The sequence below is a fragment of the Hyaena hyaena genome, unplaced genomic scaffold (genome assembly GCF_003009895.1).
Source record: "Hyaena hyaena isolate Hyena2069 unplaced genomic scaffold, ASM300989v1 scaffold_96, whole genome shotgun sequence".
Classification (NCBI taxonomy): Eukaryota; Metazoa; Chordata; class Mammalia; order Carnivora; family Hyaenidae; genus Hyaena; species Hyaena hyaena.
In genome coordinates, this window is record NW_024080729.1 from 3,076,163 (window position 1) to 3,099,059 (window position 22,897).

Here is a 22,897-nt window from a genome sequence, read left to right on the forward strand (position 1 = left end):
TTGTCCTTCAGTCACGCCACTGTGACGTAACTAGCAGCCAAACACAGGAGCCAGGCAGGAGCACAGAGGGGACAGGGGAGGAGATGGGGAAAAGCTATCCCGGGCCCAGAGACCAAGTATGTTGTCCCTGGGAACTCTCTCTGCTCTTCAAGATGTCTCTCCCCAGAAATGCTGGAGCCACAGCTGGTGAGAGAGGGGAGCCGGTACAGAACAGACCGGCACAGCCCTGAAATGCTGTGGAGCCCCCAGGGAAGCCCCGGGCCAGACTCTTGTGCCAGGATTCTGCCCTATTTCTGGGCCAGCTGTCCTTGGACAACTCTGCTAATCGTGCTGGTCTGTTTTCTCAACTGCAAAGTGAAGAGCGGGCAGGCGCCAGGATCCCTTCCGGCTCTAAAAGGACGGAGGCCCACGTTACGTCTGCCCATCCCGGGTGCCTGCCTACAGAAGGGGGACAGCAATGATGACAAAGGAGGCGTGGGCACCCTCGGGTCTCAAATCCAGCACAAGGGGCTACTTCTCCAAGTGCATGAGGAACAGATGCTCCCAAAGGCACAGGGCCACGGGACGGCTGAGGCGTGAGAAGGCAGGCGGGACCATCTACAGGACCCGGAGGGTGGTGCTGCCGGGGAGGGAAAAACGTCAGAGCCCACCCTCACACCCCTCCCAGGGGCCCGAGAGAGGGACGGAGCCCTTGCCGGCTGGCGGCCTGCCAGACCACCCCATTCTTAACGGCTCCAGCCTTCTGAGGTGGGGGTGGGCTGTGGGAATTCGGAAGAGAGGCGCGGGCCCCCCACGATGACACCAAGCACAGCACAGCCCCTGCTGCCCATTAGAACATTTATTTCTCAGAGAGAAAATAAGTTTCAGACAGTCATATTATAGTAGGTAAAATTAACTTCTGTATTCTTTACAAGCATAGATTTTTCTGTTTATTACCTCTCTTATACCATCTGTTATAAACAATTCTAGAAAGCAAATAAAGTCACTTTCTACAATAAATAGAGCATCGTGTGCTTCACAGCAGACGCGACTGAGACACATAGGCCCCACGCCACAACAGGATCTGAGCCGCTTCCCGTTCTAAAAGAGCAGTTTTAAAAATGAGACGCAGAGAGACTGAAAGAGTCAAGGAGATTGGAAAAAAAGAGAGAGACTAGAAAGAGAAAGTGTTGGGGGGAAGTGACACAGAGAGAGAGCCCCGAGATCTTACAACACAGGTTGAGACAAAGGTCACAGAGTCCACAGCTGACCGACTACCTGGGGAGAGGGGGACGCATTGGCTCCTTTAAATAAACCACACTGTGTGCATTTAAAATACTCAGCCACACAATGGAGGACTCCAGTAATGGAAACTATAGGCCTGAATAATTTAGAACAGTATTTTACAATTATATACACCATGTCCTTCCCTAGCCATATGCTGTATTGTATTTTTATTACTGTACAAAATCCAAAACCTCATCCTTTATGTTATAGAGAGTTTTGTTGGTTCCCTTTTAAACTCTGGCTCGTGTCCCAAATGTATAAGAAGTTGTGGTGGTTGGTTGGTTGTAGTTTTAAAAAGTCGAGTGTGTAAAAATGGCAGTGATCTCCCCAGTGACTTTGTTTTGTCCAAAACTCCCCTATGAAAAATTTAAAACAATTAAAAAGAACGTCAGGTTAAAAATCAACATGGCGATCAGTGGCCTGCAACCTGGCCCTGCGGCTTTGGTGCTTAAGAGGTGAAAAGAAACATCCAGAGAACAGACTCAAAGCCTCTGAAAGTTGTGTTGGTTTGTCAGTCAGCATTTCCCATTTCACAGTTTTTTTCCTTCCGTTTCTGAGAAGGTGAAGGTGGGGAGGGGGTTGAACAGACAAGAGGGAAGGGGACAGAGGGCATGAAATAAAAGCGTGGTGTCCCCCCGGCATTTGGGAGCGGGAGCAGCAGAGGCTGGGCAGGGCAGAGCGTAGGCAGGGAGGTGCCGGGCCGCAGGCCCACCATCTGAGGTGGTGGAGAGGGCGGCCCACAGAGAGAGGACAGCAGGGGTGAGGAGTGGACCCAGCTTCACTCCACACCCCCCGGCATCCAAGTGGAAAGACGGACACTCGCACCACCAGCCTGGTCTGACAGGAGCCCGCCAAGCCTCGGCCCGCCTCTCAGCAAGCAGGGAGGGGGCAAGCTTTCACAGCCAGGCCTCAAGCCGGGTGTCCGCAGCAGATGGGGAAGGGGGTGTGTGTGTGCTGGTGGAGGGGTCACCCGAGTGGTAGGCTGGCCTCTGTCCTGGGCCCTGAGGAGCCAGGCGGAGAGACCCACCTAGCATAGCAGCTGGCCTCAAAGGGAATGAGACACAAAAAGAAAAAGACCAGTTTGGTGATGGTTTCTGTTTGGCACAAAAGAAAGGCAAGGGACACGGGAAAGGAGAGATGGCACTGGTGCAGAAGATGGGACAGGGAAGAGGTATGAGAATGGGTGATGGAGGGGAGAGAGGGTGAGCTCCAGGAGCTTCCCCGCGGGACCCTCGTGTATCCACAGCACCTCTGGGGTCAATGTCAGAGCCTCGCTTGCCCTGAGGTGTAGTTAGCTGGGAGTGGGGAGGAGTGGGCCAGGCACACCTTTGAGAAAGAGCCTAGGGCCTCTTGCCTTCTGGGCTCAGGTCCATCTCCTCAGCTGGGCGCAAGCCTCACAGCTATTTCTACTTCTAACGGGTTCTTCGGTGGACTAGCCCCCGGGCAAGCTCAGGTGGGAGTTTTTGGCACACAGCAGGCCCACCAGGGGAACCACACAGTTGGTCAAAACTGGGACCTTGCCCGTGGGGAGGACACGGCCCCGGTCCCTGGCCTGCCATGGAAGGGGGGAAGCTGCCAGCCAGATGACCGGTTGGGGCAGGAAGAGGCCTCTGTGCCGCATGGGACAGAGGCAGGGCAGGCAGACGCAGGCCACGCCCCGCCCTTACAGGTAGCTGGAGGTGACAAAGGAGTGGGGCCCCCGGACCCGGCTCAAGTGGATCATTGCACGGTCATAGGCCACTTGCACTGACTTTCGGATGCTGGTCTTGCGGCCTTCCAGCATCTTGAGCTTGTCCACGGTGTCTTCCACACCCAGGGGCAGCACTTTGTCTCTTGGAAGCCACTGCCTAAAACACAAGCACAGTGAGAAGCCCGGGCTATGGTGGGTGGTATGAGGGGACTCCTCTGGGCCCATCTGCCCAGGACAAGCCAAGTTGGGGGAGGGGACAGGGCAAGAGGAGACAGACTGGGACACCGCAGACAGGAGGCCACCAAGGGACCTTTTTTGCAGCCAGGCCCTTCCCTGAGCCCCAGGGCACTCACTCTGCTTTAGAGGACTGTTAGGACCCAGAAGCCAAGAAAGGCCCACATTAGAGCGAGCCCTCACCTTGCTCTGGGGCGACAGGGAGCTATGGCCCGGCAGTGGGGCTGATGCCTGGAACCCATGATTCCTGGTGGGGCCTGCACCTGGTGTGCTGCTCTAAGGATGGCCAGGCAAATCTAACATGTGGATAAACACTAGCCTTTGGAGCCAGATCTCGGCCTGTGTCCCAGGTCTGGCAATGGGGTCTTTGCTTTCTGAGCCTTAGCTTCCTCATCTGCAAAATGGATTGGGAGGGGACTGATGAAGATTTAATGAGGATCGATAAGATTATGGATGTAAATCAATTTGTATCAGGGCACGGAGTAAACAATAAATGATAGCTATTACTTTTACTGGTTAGTCCTACCTCCTCATTCTATAAAAGCAGAAGTGAAAGAGCCCTCCTGTTGCTAAGAGAAACCCTAAAGGGCAAGCAAGCCCTTTGCAGTGGACCCCACACTGCCCCAAACCACCCTCCACCCCACCCCCTACCTGAGGTCTGAGACGTGCACTCCCATAGCCACTGGGAGTGCTGACTGCTGACTGGGTCCCAGCTGAGTCCTGTTCAGGAATCACCCTCTGTCAAAGGAGCTACCTGGCCCAAGGCGACCCCTCCCAGGGGCAGCCAGCATTCAGTGACTTGCTGACCTGGGAGCACACGGCCATGCACAGCCCCAATTCCGAACATCACTAACAGGCCTCCCAGCTCCGGAGCTACCCTTGGGATCAGCTGAGGCCTCCACAGCGAGTGTTCAACATGTTCCTCCGCCCAGCACTGCCCCCTTCATCCCCGCAGCTCTCCCCAGTAAGCCTCCTGATAGAAATCTCCATCTCAGATGGTTTCCCAGGAATCTGATCGGCGACACTCCTCGGTTGCCATTAATATGGCTGGGGCAGGCCAGCTGCTGGTAAATGCCTCACCGCACCTAGCTGGAGGCAAGTTAACTGAGCCCACAGCCCCTCCGCGTACTGCGTGTCAGCCCCCTCAGCCCTCACCCTGGTGCAACCTTCTGGCGGTAGCGCCCACTCACCAGGTGCGCTTGTTGTCAAAGAAGAGGACAAGGAAGAGCTTCTCTCCAGCCTCGGCCTGTTTCTGCTCTCCCAGCTTCAGCACATCCAGCGGGGGGACAGGGATGGGAACACCATTGTGCAGGAGGCCCTCCCGGGGCATCTTGGGATCGATGATCTGGAAGCAGGAAAGAAGATGGCACTCAGCTGGGAGTGGATGGAGTGAGCAGGAAACGCTGCTCCAGGACTACCTGCTGAACCACCCACCAAGTTACCAGGGCCTAGGCCAGGCCCACAACCGAGTGATGAAACGGGCTGACCTCTTCTGTGACCCTCAGGACCCCAAAATGGGAATCTCGACTGTTTTCCCAGTTCATTGGCCAAATCCTCCAGCCCTGCTCCATCAGTTCTTCCAATGAGGAAGCTTGTGCTGTGAACCCCTGGGGTCCGAGTGGACACAGAAAAAACGTGAATTCAGTACAGGAGAGACCAGAATTGAGGGGTATCTGTGATGTCCAGCCCAGACTGACAAAGTCTTCCTTCCTAACATTCCTTACGGGATGGGAATGGAGAGCAGGAGACCATTTTTTCCTGTCACTTTCCCTTTAAAACCTTTGCAATTCACTTCAAAGGCTTGGGGGCTTTCCTAGGCACCATGGCTATAAAGGAGGTTCTGCATCAGCAGCAGGGCCCCCATCTCTTTGGTTCTACGTAACAAGAGCCCATGGTTACCCACTACCTTCCTGCCTGCTTATAATCTTCCTGCTGTGTGGACTAGGTACATTTGTGGGCACTTCCACGTAAGATCAGAAAGAAGCCCTAAGACTGGACTTGAAAGGTTGCTGGAGGGGGAATGAATGGCGTGGCTGGAAGGGACCCACCAGAGGTTACTGCTCAAGGCTACAAACTCCACAGGGCAGAGGCTCAGCGAGAGGCCTGGTGGCGTCAACACAACAGTGATCTCTAGCTCTATGAAGCACTGACAGAGTGACCGAAGCTCCTAGTTATTCACACATCATCCATCATCTCATTTCACCTTCTTGCCCATGCTGAGAAGTCTGCTGACAGCTATCAGCTGACGGAGGAAAGCCCCGAGCACAGGAGGATGTAGCTGGCTGTGGCCACGGTGGCTCAAGCCCCCGCTGCCTACTGCCCTACACAGCCCTCATTTCCAAAGCAGTGAGTTGATAATCTCTGTGGGTTGAGGCCAGAGAGACTTGGAAACTTACTGAGGAAGCAGCTTTCTCCAGAGATGGAACAATCTTAATTTCTATACTCTGTCCCAGGGGGCCTGTTCTCATTATAAACTGTGCTCGTTGTTTACCTTTGGGTGTCTGCCAGCTTCGCTACTTCCCTCCCAAGATAAGCAGCTGAAAGCAGGTGCTCTGGTTAAGAGTTTTAAGGAAGAACCACCCTTACCCTGTCCCCAGCTGTGTAATTTTGTCAAAACTCTATCTCCCAGGCTGTATGTACCCCTAGGTTTGACGCTATGGGTCCTAATGAGAACGACCATACAAGCCCTCCTGAGCTTCCCTGACTATTGAACAAGATAGTGGGGCCACTCTGGTATGTTTCCTCTTGACAGACATGCAGGTTCCTGCCTTGGAACATGGGGCAGATTGTGAAAAATGTCCCCCCCCCAGGGCAGAAGCGAGGTAGGCAAGTTGCCATTTAAGGAGAGCTCTCCTCCCTTTCTGAAGAAAGACAAAGGCAAATATGTCTCAAAATAATAAATAATGGACCATTCACTCAAACGTTATATGGATGTAAAACAATGTGGCTTGTGAAAGACTTTAACACATTATATAATGAATGCATGTGTATAAATACTATTATTACAGCTGTAATACATGAATAAATAGAAGAAACGATACAAAACACTTATAGCTGACTTGCTAGAATGATAGAGTTTGTTGCTTTTCTCTATTTTTTCCAAAACTTCTATAATACACATTTTATGAGAAAAAAAATTTTTAAACAAGAGGCAGAAAAAAAGTTTTTAACTGTATATTCATTATGGACACGAGTCATACTTAACACAGGAGAACAACTGGGAGAGCTTAAACCAAAATAAAAACACAGCTTGCGTTCAGGTGGTGGGTTTTTTCAGGTGGCAGCTGAATTTATTTAATCATGAAAGAAAATGTAAAATTTATGTAATCATGAAAAGAAGGTAATTAAAAAGGAAAGAGACTACTTTTAGATTTTTTTTTTTTTTTTTTTTTGGCACTGTGAGACTTAAAAACACAAAACCAAACCTGTACAGCTTTAATCACTTCCTCAACAGCTCCACTGGGGGTCACACCGACAACCGGGCACACGGCCTTGTGAAGGCAGGCCCAAGACCCAACCTTCTCAGCCACCCGGTCACAGCGCGGATCCCCTGACCTGCCACTGCTGGAGAGAGAGTGAGGTAGGCAACAAGGTTCCAAGATGGCTCCCGCAAGTTGTATAACCTCTTACAGCTGTAGCTCCCTCACCAGTTCAAAAGGGTCAGAGTTCCTGCCCTCCTGACTTTAAGAGGCTGCTAAGAGACTTGAAAGACCTGTGGATGTGAAAGAGCTAGGAGAAGCACAGAACTCCTGTGTGCATGCAAGAGGGTGGTTCACAACCCTGGCTACGGATCATCTGCGAAGCTTTTTAAAACAATTCATACCTCAGTCTGGCGTCAGTCTAATTTGGTAGATCTGAGATGGGGCGGCCTCTGTTATCTGTAGTGTTTAAAAACTCCCCCCATGGTTCTGGCACAGCCTAAAGGGTTAGCATCACTAGCTACCAGTGCCAGATGGACATTACCTCCCCAATACAGAGAGAGCTCTAACAAATACCAACCAAGGTGGTAAAAATAGAATTTTTAGCTACTGCTGGTGGGAATATAAACTGGAACTAACTTTCTAAAGGGCAACTTGGCAATCTGTATCAGAATTTTGCAGAGACCTTGCCCCAAGAAGGCCCGCCTAAGAATTCACTATATAGAAATCATCATGATGTGCAGAGTAAAGCTACAGTGATGTTTATTGCCAGCTATTAATCATAGTGAAAATTTTAAAACGATCAAGTAGAGAATGGTTAAAATAAGGTACATGCATACAACTGAGGACAATGCAGTCATTAAAGTAATGTTGATGAAGAATGTTTAATGGCACAAGACATGCATGTTCATGGTATGCGGTTACGTGAAAGGGAGGTTACACAGATTACGGGCTCGTACTTCTGCATTAAAAAAAAAAAGAATGGATATATACACCAAGAGGTAATCTCTGAATAGATGAGACTATGGGTGATTTTGAACTTAGTGGCTCAGAACACAGGCTTTGACATCACACACTTTGAGCCTTGGGCTCTAATTCCAACCCTGCCATTTAATAGCTAGATGACCACAGGCAACAGAGAGATCCCCATTTTTCTTCCCCCAAAAATGAGAAAAACCATATTTTCCTCAGTATTTCAAGAATTTAGCATGACAAATGTTAAGTAAAACACTTAAGCATTATAAGCAGCTTTAAAAAGGTCTCTACAATGAGCATACTACTTTTACGCATAAGCAAATGAATAAATGCTGTTAAACCCCTATAAGCCCTATTCTCTGTCTTCACACTTTTATCCTATTTTAAGTGCTCCAAGCTGGGGACCTTGATGGTGTGATCCACCCAGGCTGGGCTAAAACCTCCCTCCCCTCTGCAACTAAAAGCACCCTGATTCCCACCATTCTGCTGGCTTGATCCAATCAGATAAGCTCCTGAGGCAAGACAGGGGCCAGAACAGCCCAGGAGAGGGAGGAGGGTGGTGTCTGGGGCAGACTCACCAAGGCGGGGTAGGAGGGATAGCCTCGGCACTTGGCCCACACCAGCTCCAGGGGCTCCAGGTCTCCGCGGTCTTCAAAGGGCATCAGGAGGCTTCTGCCTGGGGGTTGGGGAGGGGAGGAGACAGCACCCAAAGGGGACTTGGAATGATGCCCAGGAGGCCTGCCTGTGGCCTCCATTTGACTGGGGCAACCCAAGAATGAGTCAGCAACACCCCCTCCACCCTTCCCTGCCCTTTCCTCAGTTCTTAGACTAGATCAGGGGTCAGCAAACTTGTTCTGTAAAGGGCCAAACAGTAAATATTTTAGGTTTTGCAGTCGACATGGTGTCTGTTGCAACTACTCAATTCTATCGCTGCAGCATGAAAGTGGCCACAGATACTCTACAGAGGAATAAGTATGGCTGTGTCCCCGTAAAATTTTATTTTTAGATACTGTAATTTGAATTTCATGTAATTTTCATGTGTTACAAAATATCATTCTTTTGATTTTGTTTTCAATCATTTGAAACGTAGAAACCACTCTTAGCTTGCAAGCCCTACAAAAACAGGCTGACACGTTAGTTTGCCGACCCCTGGACTAGAACGCTAGAATGGGGCTCCCTGGACAACTAGGACTGCTTTTATCACCAGGATCCCAGGAAGGACAACAAGAACCCAGTTTGGCAAAGCCACAAACTGCTCTCTGGGCCTCTCTAAGTGCTGGGCCTCATGAGAGAGGCTTCATGGAAAAAGATGCCTGGGACAGACATCCCAGTAAAACCACTTGCTAAATGAGTTCTTTTTCTGACAGGGCCACACCTGGCCATCCAGGCCACCTGGGTGCATGGCACTCGGCAGAGCCATGCAGGTCTGCAGGCCCTTCACGTGCCTGCTTTACTCAGAACCTGACACTGGGTGTCCCGCCTGGAGCAGGCACCACATCCCTCCAGCTTACTTTGTTGTGCCCCCAATGCACTAGCACACATGGATGCTTCACAAATGCTCCTGAGCAGAAAGAGTAACCTCCCCTCCCCACACCTATAAACGGGGAGCCCGGGGTGACCACGCTCAACCAGGGAAAAGGGACCAAATCCTGCACAGTGGAAATTGTGTTCCTAAGGAAATATTACTACCCTCGTTTATAAAACAAAAATAACCAAAAAACAAAAGACCCAAACTACTACTAATAATGAGGTTATTATTTTTTTACCCATTGAGTCAATAGCAGTAACAACCAAAATATAAAATCCAATACTGAAGAGGCAGGCTGTGGGGAAACTGGTGCAATCATACACTGTTGAAGAAATTGCAGACCAGTCTAATCCTTAAGAATATAATTTGGTGGTATGTCTCAAGAGCCATTAAAAAAACAAAACAAAACATATGAATCATCTGCTTCAGTAAATCCCCTCCCTGGGAATTATTCTCAGAAAAATAACTTTAAAAACAAATAAAACAATTTTGAACAAAAATATGCATTTACTACATTATGTATAATATTAAAAGCTGGAAATCACCAAATGTCTAACAATAAAAAAGTTACGTAAATTATAATGCATCGACTGGAAGATACATTGTTCCAATAATACGAGTTAAATAAAGATTGTGTCAACATGAAAAAAGTATGAGATAACACTGAAAAATGTGGAAAACGAAAAAGCGTGTGTTCTGGATTAACATTTTGTTAAAAACGTGCCTGAAATAAACAGAAGGCAACACAGAGAAATGAAGACAACTGTTAAGGTGATGACAGAACAGCAGAAGGTCAAAATTTTTAAGTTTCCCTTGGCATCATTTTGTAAGTACGTGGTTTTTTAAATTAAGAATAAAAGGTCACTACCAGAATCCCAATGTATGTGCCAATCCACTGGCAGTTTTGAGCTAGATGCGGTACAAATTCATGTAGACAGGAGCCCTGCTTTCTGGGCGCTGACAGTCAGACAATAATGAAACACTCAGGCATGCATTCATCAACACACATGTGAGAAAGAAACTGATGCTAAGGGAAAACAAAGCAGCGGGAGAAAGGGAAGTGGGGAGAGAAGCCCTGATGCCTGAGTGTTAGACGGGAGCTTCAAAGACAGGCCATCCAGGGCACACAGCCCCCAGAGCAGAGCTGTGCTCGGAGAACAGCCCACCCTGTACCCACTCCACCTGTTCACCCACTGGCCCTCTCCTTTGGCCCCGCCTTGTCCTGTTCTTGAATCCCTTGGTCCAAAGAGACAAGACCCATGTACTTCCCTGTTTGGATCGGCTGGAATAGAATGCCTCATGAGGACAGGGCTGAAAGCACTGGAGCACATGCAATTACACGGCAACGTGTGAGATTCGGTGACAGAGGCTATCGCTGATTACTCCAGCGAGGGCGGACTGGCAAGACCCATGGAAATGACAAATGCATACTTCCTTCAAGTTTAACAACTTTGCTTCTCTACAGAAGTGTACACTCCCCAGGGCTACAAAATGATCTACGTACAACATTGCTCACTGCAACACTGATTATAACAAATACGTGAAAACAGTCTAAATGTTCATCGGTAATGGGCTGGCACTCCTGGATAATGGCACATTAGGCAGCCAATAAAAAGCACAGAAGTATCTCCAAGATATTATTAATTGAAAAAAGGCATGGTTTAGAGGAACATGTGTATATTAGGCTTCTCTACTTATGCTCTTAAATATACCCACAAAATTTGGCTTATAGGTATATAAATTATAGCTCGAGAGACACAAAAGAAACTGCTAACAGTGGCTATTCTAAGGAGGGGACCCCTGGCTTTTCACTATGTACCCTTTTGTGCCTTTTTGAGTTTTGTTATCATGTATCAATCGCATATATTACTATTCAAATTTAAGATGAACTTAAAACAAAAAAAGAGTATGAATGACCTGCGAAGGAGGGCCATCTCCCTGCCCTGTGCCTGAGAGTTTGGAGGAGTTAAGGGTCTGGTTGCAGCTCATTCACCTGTTCTTTGGAAGGCCTGGACCCCCCAGAGTCACCTGTGCACCACTCCTCACCTGAGCTGCTGTAGTCAGAATCTCCATTTACACCTTCCAGGAAGGGCACACGAGATAGGGCTGGCTTCCCACGGCTGCGTTTGGGGGGCGTCAGACCACTGCATATAGAGCAAGAAGGCAGAGGGGGTGAAATGAACCACTTCAATGACTAACATACCCACTCCTGCTCTCCTGTCTCTGAGACAAACAGAACCGCAAAAACCCTTCAACAAGAATGGTTTCCACTTTCCTCTAACAATTCACACTAACCCACGACACCCTTCTGACCACAAAGTTCCCATGAGGCGTTGAGGACCATTTCATGCATGTGGAGGGACTCTAGAAAGAGATGCCTGCCTCCCTACCCAGGGACTTTGGACTTCACCCAGATGAAAGGCCACTCCAGGCATCTGTCAATCCTTGCAGGGTCTAAGCAGCCTAGCCATAAGGAGGGCCCATCTCACATCTGTCAAGAATTCTTTATCCTGTGGTTTACACTGCTTCTGTAGAAACCAATTTATTTCTGAGGTACAAAAACTTGCTTCTTTCCCAAATTGTCTATAAAGGACACATCTTACTCCTTAATTAGAAGAGATACTCTTTAATTTAAAAAAAAATCCACTTCCCACTTCCACTTCATGTGTGAAGTTTTTCTTAGAGATGGATTTTTTTTTAACGAACAAGCAAACCAAGGTTTTTCCATGTGATTACTGCAAAGAGGTAAAAAAATATATATACAGATATATTTGACAAAGATTGGAAGGTAATAAAGCAAAAATGATGGTAATACCAGAGTAATGGTGTAACTGGAACCCACCCAAACATCTGTAGCTTTAAACAGCTCCCGAAGCACTTCTAATGTACAACCATAGTTGGGAGCCTCTGGGCAAGAATGAAGTGGCTAGGGCTTTTTCCCTTCCAAACTTTAAAAAACATCACCGCTATATAGTTTTTTCCACTAAAAAAAAAAAAAAAAAAAGCGTAAAAGCTGGGGCAACAATCTGCAGACGAGTAGAATGCTTAAGAAACCCCCGGTGGGCTAAGAAGAGGCTGGCAATAGGGCTGGCTGGAGGGTAGTACTCCTGTTCTCCTGGATCATAACTGACTTTATCAGAAGCTTATTCAAAAGAACGTGCACAACCAGAGCACAATGAATCGTAATCCTTCAGTAACTGGCAGGTTGGTACTTTTCTTTCCTACTAGTCAAAATTAGGACCTGTTTTGGTGGGGGTGGGGAGGATTAACATCCAGTTTACATTTGTGATTCAGTTACCACTCATCCTATAAAAATCTGTCACTGGGCTTTAGACACTCTGAGGCCTCTCCACATTCGTTATCCTGCAGCTGGAGAGACATCTTCAAATATGGCAGAAGAGGGCACAACAAAGTAGTTAAAAGAGAAACTCTGGAGCCAGACTACCTGGGTTCAGAACCTAGCTTATTTATTATTTATGTTAATGTTTATGTATTTATTTTGAAAAAGAGAGACATATGCACACAGAGCAAGCAGGGGAGGGGAAGACGGAGAGAGGGAGAGAGAGAATCTCAAGTATACTCTGTGCTTCAGTGCAGAGCCCAAGGTGGGGCTTGATCTCATGAAACGTGAGATCATGACCTGAGCCAAAATCAAGTCAGACGCCTAACCTACTGAGCCGCCCTGGCACCCCTGGAACTTTTCTCTTCTCTCAGGAGTTTCATGATGTTGAGCAAGTTACCTACCCTCTCTGAGGTTGCTTATAATTAATAAGTTAATACACAGAAAACACTCAGTACAGCACATCCCAACTACTCAATAAATGGCAGATGGTAGTTAAGTAACAAATACTATATTAAGGGCAGTAAATTTTAATGCCTCAACTTATTATAAACTACTAATGTTGTACTATCAAACGATGAACTCTGAGATGGATGAGCTTAGTAAAATATGATGCAACACCAAAATTAGGTCCGTGTATTCCTGTTTCATAGAAAATGCACAAGTGACTCAATATGGCCTATATTTCAGTCCTCTTTCCATGTTACAGGGCTAAGCAGACAACCCAACCTATAATTATTCTGTTTACTGGTTTAACACTCATCTCCCCCTTCTAGAAGATAAGCTCCATGAGAACACATACCTTATCAGTACTTAGAAACAATGTCTGGCTTGAAGTAGGTGTTCAATTATTAATAACTAAAAGAGTGACCCACAGAAAGAGGGAGCAGCTCCAATTTCTTCAGAAAGTCATCAGGAAAGGTAAACCCAGGGACAGGTCAGGAGAGGGATGGGATTAGTGACCACAGGTTCCTTCAAGGTTCTTTCTGGGAGTAAAGGATTCTAGTCTAATCAGTAAGTAAAATCTTCCTTTATGTACTTACCACCTGTTGCGGGGGGGGGGGGGGGGGGAGGGGGGGAAGAAAGGAAAAACAAAAATCCTGCAGTTACAGTCCTGAATCTCCTGTTTTAAACCCTGAAATTCCACTGAGATCTACAGAGTTAAAAAGGAAATGCCTTCCAAGGGCATTGTTTCCACACTGAGGAGGGCTCCAGACAAATGGGCGGCACAGACGGGAGTTCTGCAGAAAGGCAAACACACAGCCGGACCCACAGGCTGACCAGAGCCTAGCGTGGATTCCTTCTTATGCTTCATGGCTGGGAAGACTGCCCTTCGTGGCATGAAAAACCCAACACCTTCAGTCAAGGGCTAGGAGGGGACAGTTTGATAACCCTACTCCTTCCCCAGCCCAATGAACTATTCCTTTGAAGGGATTTAGGAATTCTCACCTAGGAGCGGGGTGAAACTATTTCGTAGGATTGCAAAAGCTCTGCCTCCTCTATGCCTAGTAACTGTTTTTTCCCACTCATTCCCTCCTGTATCTCTAGAGACTGAGGAGGAAGAAAGCTAGGGCAATTCTGAGGCTTGATGGGAGGAAAATATCAAAGGAACCATGAAAAGCTGGGCTATGCCACAGCAAGGGGCCTCCCATACCCACCACCCCAGGAGCCCAGGAGCCAGGATAGAGTAAGTACCTAAGAGAACATAGGCTCAACCTACCTTAGAAGCACTTCAAACACAGGCACAGGGTCTTTTGGTACTGCCCTGGGACCTTTCCTCCCTACTCTGAACCGAGGATCCATTCAGTAGCCGGGACTTAGCCTTCAGGACAACTTGTTTCTCCTCTGTGGCACTGAGGGTATGTCTCCAGTTCCAAGAGTCCCGCACCCCCTGGTGTCGTGCAGAGCCCACTTAACACCGAGTAGGGATTCAATAAACTCTTAGACTTGGAAGATACTAACATTTTGGTCTCAGAAATCCTCCCTTCGGGTAAAAGAACAGGAAAAGAAACCCATCCTCTGCCAGCGCAAGGATGGTAGAAGGGCTAGCTAAGGGCCTTTGAATAAAAGGCCATTCCGAACTATCTGCCCATGTCTTACTCCCACACCGCACCTCTACAGGGGCCTTTGCTATGATGCCCCGAAGGCAAAGAGCAAAACTATGTCTGTAATTGGGTTATCAGAGTGGGCCAGGGGGGTGGGTGGGGCAGTGGCTCAAATGTTAACTAACTTTGCTGGGTGGTAGAGATTTGGCTGTCCCTGCCCTCTGGAGCCAAATTCAGCTCCACAAACCCTATAAAGCATCAGCGCCACTCCCCTTCCTAGTCAGATCAGGCCTGCGAGTCAAGGGTCACACGTTTCCTAGGAGCTGCCAGAGTTACAGAGCAGAGGCCTCAGGAAATAGCAGGGGTGGGGGAAGAAAAGCCTTAGATAAGCAGGAGGAGGTCCCATCTGTAGCTGAACGAAGAATGGAGAGGCGGCGGAGCTGCCAACAAAGCTTTGGGAGCAACTGTTCTTACCTGCAAGCTTCAAATGCCAGTCCACCACTGAGACCCAAACTACAGTCTGAGTCAGACCCGCTTTCGGTGTGTTTTCCAAATCCGTTGGTCACGCCTGCCAAGGACACATAGTGTAAGCCTGGGTGCAGAAACCCCCCTTCCCCTGACACATGCTGCAGTGTGAGGCGGATGCCTTGGGAGGGCTCACTGAGGAGGGGTGGAGAGCATGGCTGCTGCTTCCTGCATGGGAAATGGGTGTCTCGGTGGTGGAAAGAACCTGATAAAGGTTTGGGGGCAGTGCTGGCTCGGGGCAATGAGCAGACACTCCATCTTCCTGCTCATCCTTCTGGTTTAACTTAATGGAAAACACAGCACACGGCTCACACTAGTTATGGTCATTTGGCTACAAAATGAAATACCAAGACTTCCCCACTCTGGCTGGCTCACAAGTCCCTAATTCTGCTTCTAATTTCAAGCTTCAATTATCAGGGAGTCTCCTCTGCCTCTTGGGGAGCCCACCCGCCTCGCCTCTTCAGATAAACACTCACACGCCCTACCCATCACACAGCCTCAACGGCAAGCTTCATTCTTTTGGGATGGTGTCAGCAGAGGCTGGGGCAGGAGACGGGCTGTATCAGCCACACCCTGAGATCTCCAGCAGAGCTGGTCAGAGCTGGGGGGACTTCAAGAGATCTAACACAGACTGGACATTCCTGGGATGGGAAGTCAGAATTCCCTGGGTTCTAAACAAGGCTCTGAAATACAGGTCCTTTTTCCTCTTAAAGCTCTGCTTCTCCTTTTGTGAAGGTAAAACCTCCTTGTTTACAGAAGACTGTACTGAGTATGAATGAGAGATGTGTTTATAGAAGGCGGCCCTACGGGGACAAATGAAGGCTGGTCATCCCAGGGACATGAGGCTCATCAGCTACAGAGGCTTCAACTCACCTATTATCTGGTTCCTAACCACAATCCACACCGAGGCCTACAAGTCTGGCAGCTGGGCCAAGAGCTCTAAGTCAGATACCTTGGCCAAAAACCTGTGAGGCAACTTACACCTGTAAGAGCAGGTGCCTGAGCCAAGACATCTGGACTCTAACTTGGCTCTGCCTCTAACATTACAGTTACTGTTTAAATCACGAAGCCAGCTGTGCCTCAGCTGCCAAGATCAATACCTGTTTTTGTGAGACTCCACTACGGTCACACAGAAATATTCCCGGGTGCCAGCCCACTGCGATGGTAGGGGATGAACAGATTCTAGCAGGTCCCCAAGCAGTGGGCCCTCTTCAGGCTGGATGAGCCTGACATCCAGACCTATTTCCCATTAAGGGGATTTTTCATTTTTAGTGCACACCGTTCTCAGTGTTGTTTGGCTACTCCTGATGCAGCGCAGACAAATGACAACAGTAACTGCTACCATCAACTGCTGTATGCCAAGTACTTTATACAGACTATTTCCAATTCTTGGAGCCTAGCAAGGTAGGTATCACTAGCCCCGTATTAGAAATAAGGAACAAGCTTGAAAGGTTAATTAATCTGCCCCAGGATAACAGGTGGTCAGAAGATGGGACATGAACCCAGGTCTGCCTAACTCCAAGCCTCACACACGACTCTATATACTAATCTACTCCCCTAATACCAGCAAGCTTGGGACACACGGGAAAGCGAGGGATCACTGGAAACAAAGTGTTAGGAAGGAAGATAGAAAAGTATGTGCTGGCCAAATAGCCCAAAACCACCACATAAAAAGACAAGAGAGGGACATGAAGAGCAAAAGCCAAGAGTAGGCCCCTCCCCACCAAGCAAGCTCACCTCCCATATCCCACTAAGACTAAACCACACTGTCAGGAAAAGAAGCCCTGCATATGCAGGCCCACCTCCCCCACCCAACCTTGGCTCCCTTTGCTTCAGGAAGTCCCTCTCCAAACTGCCCCTCACAGGGACCCTGTCCTTGCTCCCACACACCCAGGCCAGAGCCTTGGCTCATCTACTCCTTTCTTTCTTGCCCTCTTCCTGAAGGGCCAGCTCAGGTACCGCCTCCTCGTGGAACCTTCCTGCCTCCTTGAGCTCCTAGCCACTGAACACCTCCAGCAGTACTGTCACCTAACACATAATCACATATGGTCTGGCACCGTAACCTCTCTGCACCTCCGCTCCTCACCAGACTCTGAACCCCTGCAGAGCCGGAACTCAGTCTGACTCATTGTATGACCCCGTGGCCAGCTTGTGCTGGGCGTGTAGTAAGGACCCCTTAGTATGGGAGCCCCCGTCACCTACCTCTGGAACCTCACCTCTAACCATGCCCTGGCTAACTCTGCTGCAGCCACACTGCCTTCCCCGCTGTTCCTAGGCATGTGGGCATGTTTCCACCGCCAGGGCCTATGCACCTGCTAGCCTGTCTTTTTGAAGTGTTCTCTCCCAGAAACCCAAATAGCTCACTCCTTCAACTCCTTCACGTCTTGACTCAGATGTCCAAACCGCCCCTGGCCATCTTCTCTAATACCACCCCAGTATCCCCTACTCCCCCTCCTTGCTAGATTTTTCTCCATAGGTTCTAATACAAGATACAATTCACTCATTTGTTTTTAGCCTTTCTCCCTACAAGGGAAATTTTTGTCTTTTGTTCATGGACTTTTTTTTTCCCCCAGTGCCTAAATAGCTGATGAATGAATGAACTAAAGTCAAGGCAGGAACCACTTTATCACATACGTAGCATTGCATTCCCTTTGGGGCCAAAGAAAGCCCCAGACACAATCTGGCCCTCTCAAATTCTTTCTCAAAGCCTCTGCTCCAGGCCACTACTCGTGTGCCAGGCCCAACTCTAAGCTATGGGTCCCTCAATGCTTCTACTGGCATCCATAGTGACCATTAGGCAGGCAGCCAACTAGGGGAGGTGCTGGCTGGCAAGGCAAGGCAGGAAAGCCGATGAGAAGTTGAGAAGTCACAGGCGTGGTCACCTGTCTCCTCCTCCTGCCGGGGGGACCTCTCCCCTTCGCTCTCACTACAGCTCCTGCTCCTTGGCCGCTTCCGGGAGTGTCGTTCATCCTCGATGCTGGCCGGAGAGGCAGGAGAGCCCACTGCACCATGGTCCTCACCATTCTCTGCGGCCCTATCTGGGCTTCTCTGTAGCTTAACCCCATTCTTGGCCTTCTTGAAGAGGACGGATGTGCGGCGGCCCACGCCACTGAGTGGGGCACCAGCAGGGGTCTCAGGGGCCATGAGAGACACTCTGTTGATGCCATTGTCACTGAGCAGGCGTTGTAGGGGCTCACTCCCTATCTGCAGAGGTGATTTTTCCAAGAGCTCATCTTCTTCCACCTTTCTGGGCTTTAGGAATCTGCTTGGAGGCTTGCTATCATTAATGGGTTTCAGAGTAGGGGGGTCCGGAGGGGAGTCTTGCTCAGACAGGGAAGGTGCAGGCCCAGTGGGCTCGAGGGTTGGTGGGGGAGGCAGTATGGAGTCATCTGTTAGAGAAAAAGAGAACCTGCTTGAACATTTTAGAAAAGATCTGTCCCTACCAGCCAGATAATGACACTGGTAAGCAAGAACCAAAGGCATTGGTTCTTGACATATATCCCAGGTCTCCCATCTAAGGCAAAGAAAATGTAGGGTTAAGTTTTCTCTATAATAGTAATTCTAAACCTTATGTGTTAGAATCATCTAGGAGGTTTCTTAAAAATTACAGTGTCAAGGTCCTATCCCAGACCAACTGAAACTAAATCTCTAACGATGGGGTATTTTTTTTAAAAAGCTTTACCAGGTAAATCTGATGAAGTGAGAATTACAAACCATTACTCCACACCTGAGAAAGCCGAAAGCCACCTGGCTTCATCAATAATCAGCTGAGTCTCAGGTTCACAGATTAGAGATGTACAGCTCTCATTAGACTCAAGTGGTCTCCCTTCTGTCAATGTGTTTTGTTTCCTACCACCCAAGTAAAGCAAGCAGGACAAGCAGAAAGAGTTAAGTTTACAAATGTGAAAAAATGAGAGCAAGTAAGAGAAATCAGTGGTTCCCAAACATGTCTGTTCATTTACCATCTTGAAACTTTTAAAAATTTCTAAGCCAATAGCCCAGACTTCCTTCATCTAAATCTCTGGGATGTGAGGCCTGGGAATTTTGTTTTGAAACCCTCTGGGAGAACCTGCTGCAGCCGGTCAGTGGGCAGGACTCTGCAGTGCCACAGCCCAGGAGTGGGATACAAGTGGCATGCTGACCGCCACACGGGGAATCAGGAAGAGTCACTGCCACTGCCAAATGTGACCTCCCAGCCACGTCCTTATTCTCAGCCAACCTAAAATAAAATGGGCCGTTCCTTGCAATTTGGCCCCTGGAGAGAACTACCCTCTGGAGATAACTCCGAACCCTTCCAAACTGTGTGGATGACAGACCCTCCCCAAGCTATGGGCTCAGCTCTGAGGACCTGCATAATGGAGACAATTCTATCCCCAGTGAAGTGGGCAGGATGGAAAGCAGCTCAGTTTTAAGGCTGGGTCTCTGAGAGTCACTTCCCCAGAAATTTTTTGCAGTCTGACCTTTCTGCTCAGGATGGGCCTGTAGACTTGGCCAGCTGGGGTCAAAGCCATGAGGTAGTTCAAAAAGCCAGACCATCTTTAGGGTCTTTCTTCCTTTTCTGTCCTCCCATACCACAACCTAATCTGTTCAATAAAAAAAAAAAAAGCCTATCTACAAGATGGTAGAAGGTGAGCTAATATTTAACTAGTGCATGCAATACGGCCATTATCAGATACAAAATACCGTAATGCTTCTTCATGGATTAGAAAAGAGCTGCTGGGCTCCAGCCTCTAAAACTTCCCAACCTGTCCACAATCTGCAACTAAATATCCCCATCAGTTGTCCCCAGAGCCGACTCCAATACAACTGCCACCATCTACTCTGATGAACTGTGGTCTCTACTGATTATTAAATATTTTGAATATCATCCCTGGATATACATCAAAGTGTGACCCCTCCGAAGGTTTTTACTTGCCCACAAGGGTCCAACCTAAACTCAGGGAAAGATGCTTGCACCATGAGATTTTAGCTTAACCCTTACTCCCTTAGTGTGGCCTCCAACCCCACCCCACCCCCCCAAATGCCCCTGTCTCACCTCTGTCCCCATCCTCTTCCGGCTCTTCCTGTGGGGCCTGCTCCAGCACAGCCGCATCTCCCTGGGGACCTGCTGGCAGCTCCCCATTGGACACAGTCTTGTTCAGTGATGGTGGCTGTGGTGGTGGTGGCTGCGCCAGCTTCTGCCGAAGGGCATTGATCTCCCTGCGCAGCAGGCGGACGCGACGGGTCCGGGCCCCACTGGACCTCATGGCGCTCACCAGGTCCAATTTCTCCAGCAGCTCCTTCAGCTGCACCTCCGGGGACAAATGGGCCCGGTTCTCTGGGATGAGGATGTTGTCCACTGCCAGGGAGAAGGGAGGACAGAGGGGCTGAAGGATCTGCCCAGCCCAGGGCAAGGGGAAGGGGCCGAATCCTTTGGATGCAAAATAGTCTCCTGGAATGCCCGGACCAGTGGCTTCCAGCAGCGTCTCTGTGGGGCTGTGGCCCTGGTAACAACGCTGCCTGGAGGGCAGCCACAGGGACAAGGTCAGAATCTGGGAAACATCTGCAGGAAGCAGTTCACAGTCATAATTACAGGCTCTGTGGAGCAGGCACGAGGCAGCTGGCAATCCCCCGGGCCTGAGTGACTGGCTCCTGCCACTGAAAAGCAGAGAGCAGGGGCAGGCAGAGTGCGGGGCTCAGAGGCAATTCCATTTTTCTGGTCCTCTACTGGCACTCTTCTGAATGAGCAAGACATACACTAGCATTGCATTCTCCCTGCCCCATGCTCTGGACGCTGTAGAGAGGGCGTCCAGAAGAGGAAGACCCCTCCTAAGGATTTAACGTTTCAAACAGACAGCTAGTACCTGATTCCTTTTCCTACCATTCAAAAAATAGTGAATTAGTTAAACTTCAACTCCTGGAAGCACTGCAGCCACAAGCAGGAATATCCCCGCCTGGGCCTACCCTCAGCTCTCCTCGTGTCTACCCTATATAACTCCAAGGCCCACCCCTGTCTCTGGCTCTCTGGGCTCCATCCCTGCGCCTCCTCTTCGTCCCTCTCCTCCCCACCCATCCAGGCTTCTCACCGTCTTCCCAGGAGAAGCGGTAAAAGTCCTCCAATTTGGGTGATTCAGGCAAGTGGGTGCCCCTCTCGGGGTCATAGCCGATGTTCTCTGCCTGCCGCCGGGCATGCCGCAGGATGGCCCCTCCCAGGTCCCGCAGGCGGACAGCTGCTCGGTGGAAAATTGTGTCTTTAGCATTATACTTCATGCAGTTGGTAACTATAAGGTTAAAGTCCTCCTCAAACTCCTCCAAGGTGCGGTACAGATGGGACTCCAGCTTCCGCCTCATGGTAGAAAAATCCATTGGCTTGGATATGAATTCCAGGTAATCTGGAACCTAAACATATAAAACCTGTACAATTACAACAACCATTTACTAGCCAAACAGGTGCACCCTTCACCGGCACTCTTGGCTCCCCGTTTTCTGGTTTGGCACACTGCTCAGTCAGAGCCCCAGGGCCCTGGCCCACCCTGGCCTGCTGACTCCTCACCAAGAGCAAGTCTACTAGCTTTGCCAGAAACCCCTAGGTGTTGTACACCCTGTGGCCGGACCCCTTCCTGGCCTACTCAGACCCTGTTTCTAGTCCAGGAGGGTCTCACTGCTCAGGGCCTCACTCCTCCCCAAGTGGGGGAACTTGCCTCACTCAGGTTGACAGGTTCAGCAAAGATGTGTGCCGGATCCTTCTCCTGCAGCAAGTCCAGCGTGGTTCTCAACAGGACGTTGAAGGGCATCAGCTCCAGCTCCATCGCGGCCTGCTGGACCTTGACCTGTGGAGAAGGTGGAAAGAGATCAGGACACCCCCTGCAAAGAGGGACCAAACTTTTTCTTGATTACTTTCACCAATCATGTACAACAAATTTTCACAGGATATTAAGTGGACCAGTATATGAGGAGAAATCACCGAATTTTCAGCCTGGAAATAATGACCAACAGCTATCGTTCTGTGAATGTTTCCCACGCATCAAGCACTGTACCAAAACTGACAATAACAGTTAACACTTTCATAGTCCTTCCTAAATGCCAAGTAACATTCTAATCATTTTATGTAATATTAACAAATATATGAGGTAGGTACAGATAAGGTATTTTACACAGAGGAAACTGAGGCACAGAAAGACTGGCCCAAGGCCACAGAGCCAGTAATGAGGAGGGATTTAGTCCTCAACAGCCTGATTCCACCGTGTGTGCTCTTGACTACTATGCCACACTGCCTCTCTACTTACGTTACCTTGGTTAATCATCACAATAATCCTGAGGGAGAATTTATTATTATCCCCATTTTACAAATCTGGAATCTGAGGTGTGGAAGTATAATGAGGAGTCACTAACCCAATGAGATAGGACTTGAACCTAGCTTTAACTTAGTCCAAAGAACACACTGATGATTTAAAATGTGATTTGGTCCAGAATTCCCACTTAGTATGCTTAGATGTTGATCCCATTGGCCCTTGAGGCCATCTTGGGATAACTGAGGACTCCAGGCTCACCTCCACAGGCAGCAAGAAGCCTCATGTATTTACAATGACAGTACTTATGTTGCACAAGTGTTATTTTCTACGTACGCCCTGGTGCTAAAAGGTTGGGAAGCCACAGATTAGACTATGAAATGTTCCTTCTTCTTAGTGACATCAAAATAGGCCTGTTTCCTTTCCCCTTTTCTCTCTCTGAACCAGAGACAAGAAGAAAAGCTCCGCTGCAGGACCAAGCCTGGGATGGCACAGACAGTCTGAATCCACAGAGAAGGTCCTGAGATGTCCTCCATGCCACCTATGCAAGCTATGTATGGCAAGAGCTGCTCCGTCTCAGAGATGGAAACTCAGGCTACAGGCCTAT

At 48.9% G+C, this 22,897-nt stretch overlaps 1 protein-coding gene across 4 annotated transcripts in view; it reads right to left on the reverse strand.

Annotated features, from left to right (window-relative positions):
• Positions 1–823: 823 nt before the first annotated feature.
• BRPF3 (bromodomain and PHD finger containing 3) overlaps positions 824–22,897 on the reverse strand; it is a 33,737-nt gene continuing 11,663 nt past the window's right edge. For 3 of the 4 annotated variants that reach the window (XM_039235265.1, XM_039235264.1, XM_039235263.1), the window contains 9 exons: positions 21,703–21,831; positions 21,088–21,400; positions 20,058–20,360; positions 17,905–18,411; positions 14,972–15,065; positions 11,159–11,256; positions 8,163–8,260; positions 4,381–4,535; positions 824–3,113 (listed from right to left, as the gene is read on the reverse strand). In XM_039235265.1, the coding sequence (XP_039091196.1) occupies positions 2,930–3,113; positions 4,381–4,535; positions 8,163–8,260; positions 11,159–11,256; positions 14,972–15,065; positions 17,905–18,411; positions 20,058–20,360; positions 21,088–21,400; positions 21,703–21,831 (1,881 nt within the window). In that variant the 3' untranslated portion in view covers positions 824–2,929. The remainder of the gene's footprint in view (positions 3,114–4,380; positions 4,536–8,162; positions 8,261–11,158; positions 11,257–14,971; positions 15,066–17,904; positions 18,412–20,057; positions 20,361–21,087; positions 21,401–21,702; positions 21,832–22,897) is intronic. The other variant, XM_039235266.1, reaches the window with a different exon arrangement.